The sequence below is a fragment of the Mchenga conophoros genome, linkage group LG14 (genome assembly GCF_057382185.1).
Source record: "Mchenga conophoros isolate Kocher_MC1m ecotype Shallow Benthic linkage group LG14, M_conophoros_male_GT1.1, whole genome shotgun sequence".
NCBI classification, from domain to species: domain Eukaryota; kingdom Metazoa; phylum Chordata; class Actinopteri; order Cichliformes; family Cichlidae; genus Mchenga; species Mchenga conophoros.
This window is the reverse complement of record NC_140539.1, coordinates 38,802,677-38,814,212: the sequence shown is the minus strand read 5'-3', so window position 1 is coordinate 38,814,212 and position 11,536 is coordinate 38,802,677. Positions and strand designations below refer to the sequence as shown.

Sequence of the window (11,536 nt, the reverse complement as noted above, 5' to 3'; positions counted from 1 at the left end):
AGCATTAACAGGGAGAGGGGGGCACAAAGAAATACTTTTCTTTCTTATTCTCATTTAAAATGTCTCGCTTTTAATAAATAATTATCTGAATCTTACAACCAAAGTTTTCATCTGATTAAAATTTATAGAAATCCATTATTGTATTCAGTAAATATTAAGCCTATATATCCTAGTAAGTTATAGTATCCTTTCCTTTGGGAAGGTACCACCTGTGCAGTCTGCAATTCTGTTGAAGAAAGATGTTGAATCTATTTAATTACTGGAGAAAAATAACAGATTTCTGTGCATTTGTTTTATACGTGCATTAAATTAAAAACGTTTTTGTCAGTTAAGCATCTTGAGGCAGAGGGTTCCCTATTTTTCTTTTCTTTTTTTGCTGGGAGTTGGCAACCCTATTAGTGAGGAATATGTAATCATAAATTAGGTTGTTTTATATTTTTAAGTACTGTCTAGAATAGCAGAATAGTGAGGACGGTTTAGGTTTAAGTTTATTACAAAGGCTTTATGGCTTTTCCTATAATACCACGGTGGGCCGGTCACTAGTCAAAATGCCCGGGCTGATTTTTTTGTCCCAGTCCAGCCCTGCAGTAACACTACCTGTCATGTGTTCCTGAATGTGCATCAATACAAAGAACATTACAAATCATGTTACTGATTCTGTGAATAAAGGCACAAACACACAGAACTGGATATTATGGATTTTAATCATAATTCCATTTATTTTCATAAACCTCTCCAAGTTACAAACTCTGCTTCAAAGGTGCTTTTTTTTTTTTTTTATTTTTGAATGCTCAAAGAAAAAGAAGAATTTTATAAATTAAATTTTAGGTCAAACAGTCTGAACGAAACATTTCATCATTCATTCTTCCTGAGGTTCATCGTGGTATTGAGACAAGGCTCAGAAATGTGCAGCGTAAAGTCTTTTCGTGTACTGCCACCAGGGGGCAGTGTCATAAATAAGGGTCGTGTTCCTACTGGCCATTAAGAAGAATGCAGGTTTGAGGGTGAACAGCAGGCTTCAGGTGAACAGCAGGCGGGCAGTCTGGGAGGTGAAGATGTTCTCGGAGAAGAAGAGCGAGCTTCACTGACGCTTCCTCCGAGCTCTGCGGTTCTTAAACCACACCTGGAAACGAAGGAGACACAGAGTTAGTCTCGTGATTCTAATATGCGTGCGCATTTCGGTCTGAGAGGACAGTGCAGCTTACGAAAATATAACAGTTCAGTACCAAAACTGTAATCTTGAACTACAAACTGCAATCTTAGTGAAGTACTAATCCTTCACAGGTCTTCATCTATTAGAAATACCGGGTAAAGGTCTAAAGTACTCAAACACTACAGTATGTTGGAAGGCATGAAGGTACCTAACGTTTCAAAAGGCCCAATACTGAAAACTAGTAACCAGTGTAGTATCAGTACTGGGAACGTTAAAGGGATTCAAAGGTACTGGATCACCGTAGCACCGTCCATCTTCACTGATAATAAACATTTAAAAGTCTTCGAACTTTTCCAGGCAACTATTTTTTCTCCTCTTATTTAATGAGTCAGTTCTACAAAACATGAAACTTCGGCTACAGCACGAGTCAAATTTAGTCAAAACAATTAAGTCAAATTTCAGGAACATTTCAGTTTCCCCATCAGTGAGTCTGCTGTCATTACATGCACCATTTACAGCGCCTGCGCATGAGACATTTTTATTGTTTTTTCCGTTTCAAAATGCAGAATCTTAAAATTGTTAAATAATAACATAAACTCTGGTTTAATGATGTTTTTCTAAAAAGTGAATTCGTATGTTGTTCATTCCCTGGCTGCTCTGTGCGCAAAGATTAAAAAAAGGCCTTTGTGTTTAATGTATGCATGTAATAAAATACCCTTATTATTTTTAATTACTTGAGTCAAAGTAAAATGGAACTTGGGAGCCTTTTGTGTAACTTGGAGGGATTTTACGCACGGACGGTCACTTGTTCGTTCCTCACGGCCTGACAGCCTCACACCCCAAATCAACATGTCGGACTCACCCTGACGGTCTCCTCGCTCAGCCCGGTGCGCCTCGCCAGCTCGGCACGAGTCTCCACTGAGGGGTACTCCGTGATCTCGAACAGCGCCTCGAGCTGCTTGATCTGACTGTCAGTGAACACCGTCCTCACCCGGAACTTGTGAAGCGACTGCGGGGGCACCGCCGAGGGCTGCGGGTATCCGCTGTAAGCCGCCAGAGGCTGCATATCTGGGGAGGAAAGGACCAGAAATGCTTTTAGCGAAGAAAGAATCAGACAAAACAGAAGCATGAATATCACACCAAACACATCCTGACTGTGACTAAATCCGAAAAATAATAAAAGTTTCCCATTTTTAAAAAAAAGAGTCTCAAAGTTTTGGTGAAGAAATAAAACTTGAACTGTGAGAGTCTCTGCTTACCGGCACGGTTTTGGCTGAAGTGCGCGTAAACTCCGGGGTTTGAGTAGAAGTGCTGCTGATGGACAGCGGGTCTGTAAAGCGGGAATCGTTCCTCTCCGAAGCTCATCTCTCTGCACTGCTGGCAGCCCATCGCCTGTAACGGGACCTGGACCGGCGAGGGAGCTCTGACATTGCCGATGACCCCCCGGTGATACCCGTTCGGTGGAAAGTCCTGCAGCGGCGGCCTCGGGCCGAGCTGCGGGGAAAGGATGCGCTCGATGCTGAAGTCCGACACTCGGCCTCGGTCCATGGTTTCTCTCTGTGACCCGAGAGCTCCAGCGTCCACCTTTAAACACCTTCTGCTCTTTAACATGTTAATCAGCTCCTGAATTCAGACATGAGAAGAAATCTGGACTTTGATTTGACCCCTGACCCTTTGATGGTTTGAAGTGGACGATGACTGACAGCAGCTTCTGTAATGGGTGTGTTACCTGTAACTTCAAAGAGCTCCTTCATCAGTGATGGCGCAGTTTTAGTTGTTAATGAAGTTTTTGATTAAAAGTTCAACTTTTGTTTCACTCTGAAAAGATGAAAGACTTTGGATCTTAATTAACCCCAGTTTGTAAACGCCTCAGAGACAACAGCCAAGACTGGAGCGAATCAAACCCTCATAGATTAAATGTTAATGAAACCACATTATGTAAAAACCCATAGTGTACGAAAGAACACACTTCTTTACATTTGGAAACTGTTTGGAAACATTTGTGTAAGAACAGAATAGTTTGATACATACGAGATTTACTTTTCATCTCACGACGTTTTACATTTAAATCCCTTTAGTTCCGTTTGAAAGACCAAAACTCCTCTTTATTCTTTAGCTTCGAATATGACTTAAAATAATATTCGAGATATGTTTAGTAAGTAAATTTAAAACGGGTCTTTTACCGTAAATTATCCGTATTTTGACAAACATTTTAAAATACAGGAGAGAGGATCATCGTTTATGAAAGCAGGCAGAGCGAATAATACTGAAAAAAAACTTTAAATGGTTTTTTATCCATTTTATTTTTATTAAACACTCTAATAAAATTCGTTTATTTATGTTTATTTTTATTGTATTTATCTTCCGTCACACAAGCAACCAGATGATTATTTATTTTTTTATCTACTTAAATGAACATTCTTGACAATGTAGATGATATTTAGATAGATATTTTTGTTGTATTTAATAAGCGACAATGGAACGATTTATTTTAAATTATTTATTTCATGAATTTCATATGTTGTATATTTATTTCATTCTTTATTTTTTTATGTATTTATTTCTTGCAGTGTGTGCTGGTGACCACCAGATGTCGCCGCAGTCCAGTTTTAGTTACATATACAAATCTGCTAACAGGCAGATGGGCCTCCTGCACTGTTAAAGCTTTTAGGTTTTTTTTTTAAAGAAAAGTTTAATAAGAAATAAAAACGGTCACGTGGTTCCGAGAGCATGAAAGCTCTGGAGTGAAACCAGCGTGTTTGTGCATCGCTGCTTTCATCATGTGGAGATTTCACAAACTGGAGACATCAAAGCATCAAAAGCTCGATGAGCTTTTCTCACTTTTTTTCTGGTTTGATCATCTTAAGTCCAGCATGAAACCCAGCAGGGATCCAACACTGAACACAACCATAAAAATAAGGTTCAGCGCCTCAAACTGCTCTCAGACATTAGTCTGATAAAAGTTTCCATCAGAGGTTTAGAGGAGCTGTCATGTTTGTATATACAGTTCAGAACATTTTACAGTTTTAATCACAGGTAGAAAGCAGCGTTTTATTGGCCTCATCACGTCAATCTCATCTTACATACAGGCTAATAAGACCCCTGCATGAACAGGACAGTGAAGGAAGATCAATCAGTAATCAACAGCAGATCAATGACTTTCCTCTCTTTGAAGTCTCCTCCTCAAATCTGAGGGATCGTTAAGAAATGAAAAGGAGAAACTGACAGTTAAAGAGCAACTTCTCAAAGATCAAAGGGAACATTTAAACCTGTGCAGAGTTTCTACAGAGATTTGATAAGATAGAGACAAAAACCAACTCAGAAAAGCCTGGATTAGAGTCTAGAAGCTGAGCTTTTTAAAACTGTGATTTAAATCACATTTAAAGGGTTACTGTAACACCCAGAACAGTAATCACAGCCCAAAACACAAAAAAGAGGAGTTTGATCAAATAAAATATGATCAAATAAAGTAGCTCATTAAAGGAAAAATACAAAAAGTGCTCACCGTCTGTGTAAAGTCTGAATATTATAGAGGACGACAAAATGCTATAAAATAATAAGGGCTCTGGTATTTCAACTGGAGGAAGGTTAGAAATATAGCTTTAATATGCAGCTTGTGTTTATATCAGGGGAGCAGATTTAATTGGTCCGTTCACAGAAAGCTGGATTTGTTGGCTCCTCTGTGTTTTCTTCATTAAGTGAGCAGATAAAGTTCTGCAGATGACCCTCGCGTGGCTTTGGACGTGAAACTCAAGCTGTGAAGACACAAGCCTGAGCAGCAACGTGCAGTTCCTCTAATGTCCACTGGAGGCAGGCAGAGGGATAACACGACCCTAACGAAGTCAGGGCTCCAGTTGTGCTGGACGACGTGCTACCTTTACTGTGACATTTGCATCGTGTTTGTTCATCTCTGATGGTAAAAGCTGGAGAAAGGAACGAGCTTGGTCTGAAGCATCAGGAGAACGGCAGAGGTCACACAGGGTTTAGGCAGCATCCGCCCCAACAACTGGCGTTTCTCGTGATTCAGCGCGTGCAGATGAATGATAGTGGGTGCGCAGGCCCCGCGGTCGTGGACCTGATCTTATTTTGTCGTGCGGGTTTTAATTTGCCTTGCAGCTTCCTTTCCCCTCTGTGCCTGCTGACTGCTTTACGTCTGCCTCGTCGCTCTCAGCGTGAATCAGCAAATCGTGGTGATGCCCAGACTGCTCTCCGAGCTGGGCTCCAGACACCCAGCCCCTCCCTCCCCGCTTCGCTGTCTGGTTCTGGCTGCTGGTCAGTGAGCGCGGCGGGGGTTCACTCGCAGGGCTTTTTGGGCACGTTTCATTCCTCATCTGTCGTCTCCTCCCTGCGCCTGCAGTGCTGCTGCCCAGTGCTCCTCTGGGCTGGATCTGTTCATGTTTTGGGGATGTGTGTCAGCACTCTGCAGCTCTGCACAGGTTCACTGGCTGCGTCTTTTTATCAGCTGCTTTCAGGGTTCCTTCAGTCTGTGTTTGGGCTGCTTTTTAACTGCGTTGTTGCCTCAGCAGCACAGTTTTACGACGCCTCACTGGTCAGCAGTAAAAGGCAAACAGCAACGAGACAGCAAAGCTCATTGCAAAGTTCCTCTTGGCATCTTCTCCACGAGTCACAGACAGAGAGCGGAGCTCGGTCGGGCTGCAGGCCCGGGTACTGGCAGGGGGGCATAGTACCATCTTTGAACCCACGGTGACCTGCTGCTGCACTTTAATGAAATAAAAATAATTCCCAGATAAAGAATAAGACGCAGTGGCGATTCATACCGCACCAAAGAATGACGTGAAAGATTTCTATAACTTCATTTCTTATAGTTTAAGCCCAAAGGGACATCTTTGAATAGTTCCACCATTCTGACTCCGCATAAGATCACAGTGGGCTGTGTGTGCAGCTTCAGTTTTATTCATGTAGCACCAAATCCCAACAACGTCCGTGTGCTTTATGTTGTTAGACGCTACAGTGTTAAAGAGTCCAGCAATCAGACGATGCCCTCTCCGCAGCGCTGGGTGACAGCGGGAAGGAAAAACTCCCGTTTAACAGGAAGAACTATCCAGGAGAAGCAAGGGGCAGCCATCTGCGATCAGCCCGGGGAAAGAAGAATACAACGTCCTGACATGTACATGTTACATTTTATTAAACAAATAAGACCTGGAGTTTCAGGGGGAGGAGCTGTGTTAATAAAGGTTAAATAAAAATAATCAGCAGTGGAGTATGAACAGCTGGTCAGAGGAAACAGGTGAAGGCGGAGAGGAAATGCCCAGGAAAGTTTCAGAAAATGTGTCCACGAGCTGTTCACCTTCTTTAAAGATGCTGTGATGAGGCATAAAAGGATGAGAGCCTCGGCCTGTAACCCGGCGACGACCCGAATCATCTGAGGACAGGAGACAGAATGAGGGGGGGTAAGAGTGACGCTGGTTATTTATTGATGAGGACAGCAGAGGATCGCTCCCCTCTGTCTGTCTGCTCGGATCAGCTGATCGTAGCGAGGGCGTTTGGGATCGTTATCAGAAACTGTTCAGAGCTCAGTCTGTTGTTCTGCTGCTGTCTGAGTCTCTGCTCCGTGGATGACTCATCATAGAGAGTTTGGAAATACTGAGTCTGTGTGTCTGACGTTTACATGTAAGCGCCTTTTTTCATTTTTAGAAGAAACTCTGGAAGGAAATCACAGTAAAAGACTTCTGTGCTGCTTTAGCGTGTTCACACAGTTACCTGGACCCCGTCTTTAACGTCCTATTATTTGTAACTGCAGTGATGACATTTTTATCAACGTAGAAAACATTTCTAATTAATGAATTATAAATGTGCCCCCCTGGTGGCTCATGGAGGTACTGCAAGTAGCACAACCGGTCTGTCATGAGAACTTAGAGCAAATCAAAAACAAGGAAACATTTTTTACATTTTCAAATAAAACCTTTTATCGTAAATGTATGACGTTTACCTCCAACGAAACTGCAGCAAATTTCTGAAAAATGAGTTAAAATGGAATTTGGATTAAATTGTCCTTAAATAAGAGAACAACAAACTGTCCCATCCAAGAGGGTGGAGCTGAAGTTTAAAGTACCTGTTAAACTGTTAAACTAGCTGGCTCGACGTGTTCATGTGGTGTTAGCTTACTGTGTTACTTTCTGCTTGGCACTTTAAAATCAAGCCTGAGTTTAGTTGTTTTAAACTGTGATTTGACTCTTTGGAACAAAACGAAACTGTGCAGCTCAAAAGTTTTATTCTTCCTCCTGTTTGCATTTGATTTCATGGATGTTGCACCAACAGAGGGTCTCTCTCTGTTATTTTTCAGCGTACTTACATCATGACGACTCTGAGTGATTGTTCACAGACGCTGCAGTTCACCGTTGTGACCAGCAGGCGGCGGCGCAGACAGACGGCTGGTAAAAACCATTATGTAACGTCTGTGTTTTCCTCTTTTATGTTTTCACCGACTTATCTGTCATTCAGCATCCATCTCTCTCTCCCTCTCAGCACACCAGTCTTTCTTAACGTGGCTCGCCCTTTCTCTCTGCTGCCACCTTACACCTGTTTCCGCCTTAAATGTAACGTATATGATTTAAAATAACCCTCGAGAGAGACTTCTGGCTCTCTTCTCTTTGTCTCACAGACACACACTCGCTAGACAGTCATTAGACAACTGTCCGACCTTCACAGCACAGTGCTGCATACCCCACAGGACACACACACACACACACACACACACACACACACACACACACACACACACACACACACACACACACACACACACACACACACACACCTGAGGCGGTACAGAAGTCTTTCTCTGAATAATGTGATCTCTCTTCAGGCGCGCTTGATTTAACTCAGCTCTGCAGGATTTTTTTTCTTCTGCAGAGACCTCAGAGAGATCCGCCCGTCTTTACTCCGTCTAATGAATGAAATGTGCCCCCAGCTTTCCACGGAGCTGAGCGCTGAACTCTGCTTCTAGCAAGGATGAAGAAGAAAGAAACACAGGGGCTGGATGGGACAGTGCTGGTTGTGAATAAGTCTTTTCAGTCTGACATGACTGTAAAGTAATCGTCAGATTTCAAAGCTCTGACACTTCCTGAACTTTCAAAGACGTTGACCTCTAACGGCACCGTGGAGCCTGGATCAGGTCTGACTGCCCTCAGGGCCAAACTGGAAGAGGGCCTAGACTCTGATGTTGGTCCATCCATCCATCCATCCATCCATCCATCCATCCATCCATCCATCCATCCATCCATCCATCCAGGTTCAGGTTCCAGGGCCAGCAGTCTAAGTAAAGACCTCCAGACCTCCCTCTCCCAACCAGCTGCTTCAGCTGTTCCAAGCCATCTAAAAGGGCTGCACATCCTGGTTCTGGTCAATGTTTAGCGTGTGCCCTCTGAGTTGAACGTCCCTGAGGTGAACCATGAACCATTGGAAGGTGGAGGAGTGGGTTTACTCTCAAGTCCTCCTGAATGAGGGAGCTATCTGTAACAGGAAGTCCTTTAGTGGAAGCTGATTTCTGCCACATTCTTTTAGTCACTCAAAGTGATGATCAAAGGTGAGCAGTGAAATGCGGGTTGACTGCCCTCTCACTAATGCAGTCTGTCAGTCTCCCTCCTTCCCTCCCTCTTGAATAAGACGCTGAGATACTTAAACTCTTCCACATTCTTAATCTGGAGTTAGGACTCCATCATTTTCCTACTGAGAACAAAGGTCTTAGACCTGGACATGCTACTTCTCACCTCTGCAGCATCAGGTCATCAATCAACCACGTGTGGCTGCTGCTCTCTATGGAGATGATTCCTCATGGTAAAACAAATAAAGGCACGCTGGTGTCTGCACAGATCCTCAGGCTAAAGGTCTGATAACACAGATTAACATCACTGGGACCCAAGCAGAGACCAGTGGACTAATAATTCCTGTTTTACACCCATCAGAAATTGAGAGCGTGAATGTAGCCTAGATTTCAGCTAACGTGCAGAAACAGTTTTACTCTGGATCTGTGGTCCCAGGGTTGTATCTCTGTTTGTGTTACTCGTCTCTCAGTGATTCCTGAGATCAGGGACAAAACAGGTTTTAATTTTCTAAAATATATTTTGTGATTTTTCAAAAACATATTTATATATAATTGTTACACAAAGTTGTGGCTGTCTCACCATGTTTTGGTCTCCCAGGTGTAACATTTTTTAATCATTTGTGTTTTTGCTGGAGAAGTGCAAGGTTTTTTCAAAGAAATGCAAAAATATATATTTTAAATTAGGTTGTTTCAGCTATTTTGACTATTAGCAGCTTCTCTATTCTGTTTATGCACATGTGTTTTCAAAGTAATTACCACATTTAAAAGTAAGATTGTTTTGGCTTTTTATTATTAGAGTTACAGTCATACATATTTTCAGAAGCTTGTATTTAATCTCTATAAGAAACAATCATATTAAGCAGAATGCAAATTACACATTTATTGAGGAAATTGCTTATTTTTATTGGAAGATCATGAGGGAGGAAAATATATGTCTCGGTTCTCCAAAAGAGAAAAATAAACCAAAACTCCATATTATGGAGTTGACAAGGTGCTGACGGTGGTGACACACGAGTAGAAAATGGTAAATGGCCTCTATTTATATAGCCTTTATAGGACCCCAAAGCACTTTACACATCCAGTCACACACACATCCACACACACATCCACACACACATCCACACACACATCCACACACACATCCACACACTGGTAAAAGCTACATTGTAGCCACAGCCACCCTGGGCTGCACTGACAGAGGCGACAAGATATAAAACAAGATATTATTTCTTTCAAAATGACCATTAAACCTTAGCAACCTTTGTAATATCACAAGACGCATCATAACAATTCTGTTTTTGCACATGGCAAGTTCTATATCTTAATAGTTCGCCAGCCAGTAGCTGCCTGCTCCTGATTCCTAAAGTTCTCTGTGGTTGTGTTTAGACGCTGCTGGACTTTCTCTCCTTTTGTCTCTGCTTGTTTCCAAAACCTTCTCTTCTGACTTTTTTCTCTTCCTTTCAGATCACTGATGTTCTTTATTTTTCCCTCTTTCACTCTATTTCTCCATCTTTCCCTTTATGAGAAACTCTTTCTTCAACTCAGGCTGGCTATTAATGTTTTCTCTCCTTCTTTTTTGATCATCCCAGTTCCTTCTCTTTCGTTCCTCTGACAGCTTCCCCTTTGCTATTCTAGCCTGAAATGTACCATTTTGTAATTACTATAATTTTTCTGAACCTTATGCTTTTTCACAGATTATCATGTTCCACCTGAACATGATACACCAGCTCTGCTATCACTTCCAACATAAATGGAGACAGAAAACTAAACAGCAGTGACGTTTGTCAGGTTACTGAAGTTGGGCTAGCTGGTATAAAATGATGTGCTACGTGATCGCTAGCGACACAGCTATGTTAGCATATGGAAGAAATATAGTATCATCAGAATTCAAGTATTTTTAGACATTGAATTTATGACACTGAATTTTTATCCTCCAAATTTCCCTGCAAAAATATTCACCTGCAAAAATTCACCTGCAAAAAATTCACCTGCAAAAAATTCACCTGCAAAAATTCACCTGCAAAAAATTCACCTGCAAAAAATTCACCTGCGAAAGTGACGAACTTTAATGACCCAAGCCAGAGCAATCAGCACCAGATCGAGTCGAGTGGCTCTCGGCCAATTAAATTACGCTGTTTGATCACATGACACCGTTAGCCAGCAGTGTGTCTCCTAAAAGAGAGCTGTTTAAAGGTGAGTGATTAAGTTTTTCTCCTAAATAGAGATCATTACAGAACGCCTAGTCCTACTTAAAATCCCATTTATTTTTATTTTATCATCTACTCGAACTAAGGAAAACGTTTGACTAACTCAAAGACAATTTCCACGCCTCCCCTGCCTGACTGCAGAGGCAGTTTTGAATTTAGGAGCAGCAAGATGGAAGCGGCAAACCCTGGCGATTCTCCGGTAAGTATATTGTTTTTTATCTTCAAGTTTGTCTTTTGAAACCTTAATTTTATTTAAATCCGTTGCTCACGTATAAAGTACACAGACGGGGTCTTTGCTCAACTCGTCTGAGGCGTGTCTCACTAAGCGCTACATGCTAGCATCCTGCTAACCGAGCTACCCTTTACATGCTGTGCTTTAGAAAACAGGATACTCGTTAAAAAATACTCCGCAGATATTGATAGATAGACGAACACTGCAAATATAATGTTGTAAACGAAAACGGCCTTTGGTGAAGTGGTAAAATACACCATGAATAGAGCCATAGAGTGAATGGCTGCCATGGTTGCAGAACAGCCTGATTTAATGACAAGAATGGGGAAGAGTGAGGTGAAGTGAACCACAGCCACAAAACACGGTCAGACAAGGCGGCA

At 42.0% G+C, this 11,536-nt stretch overlaps 1 protein-coding gene across 1 annotated transcript; it reads right to left on the bottom strand.

The window, feature by feature from the left end:
• Positions 1–1,081: 1,081 nt before the first annotated feature.
• LOC146560365 (homeobox protein goosecoid-like) lies at positions 1,082–2,701 on the bottom strand. Its single transcript, XM_085244409.1, has 3 exons — positions 2,413–2,701; positions 2,016–2,221; positions 1,082–1,123 (listed from the first exon to the last, which is right to left on the bottom strand). The coding sequence occupies exons 1-3, from the start codon at positions 2,699–2,701 to the stop codon at positions 1,082–1,084; spliced, it is 537 nt and encodes a 178-aa protein (XP_085100535.1).
• Positions 2,702–11,536: the final 8,835 nt, after the last annotated feature.

What these genes read in the sequence shown, in the direction of transcription:
- LOC146560365 (XM_085244409.1), bottom strand. Translation starts at nt 2,701, where the DNA reads ATGGACCGAGGCCGAGTGTCGGACTTCAGCATCGAGCGCATCCTTTCC. An exon ending in CTTCAGCCAAAACCGTGCCG is followed by an intron (nt 2,222 to 2,412) that starts GTAAGCAGAGAC and finishes TTTCCTCCCCAG; the next exon opens with ATATGCAGCCTCTGGCGGCT. An exon ending in TGAGCGAGGAGACCGTCAGG is followed by an intron (nt 1,124 to 2,015) that starts GTGAGTCCGACA and finishes CTTCGTTTCCAG; the next exon opens with GTGTGGTTTAAGAACCGCAG.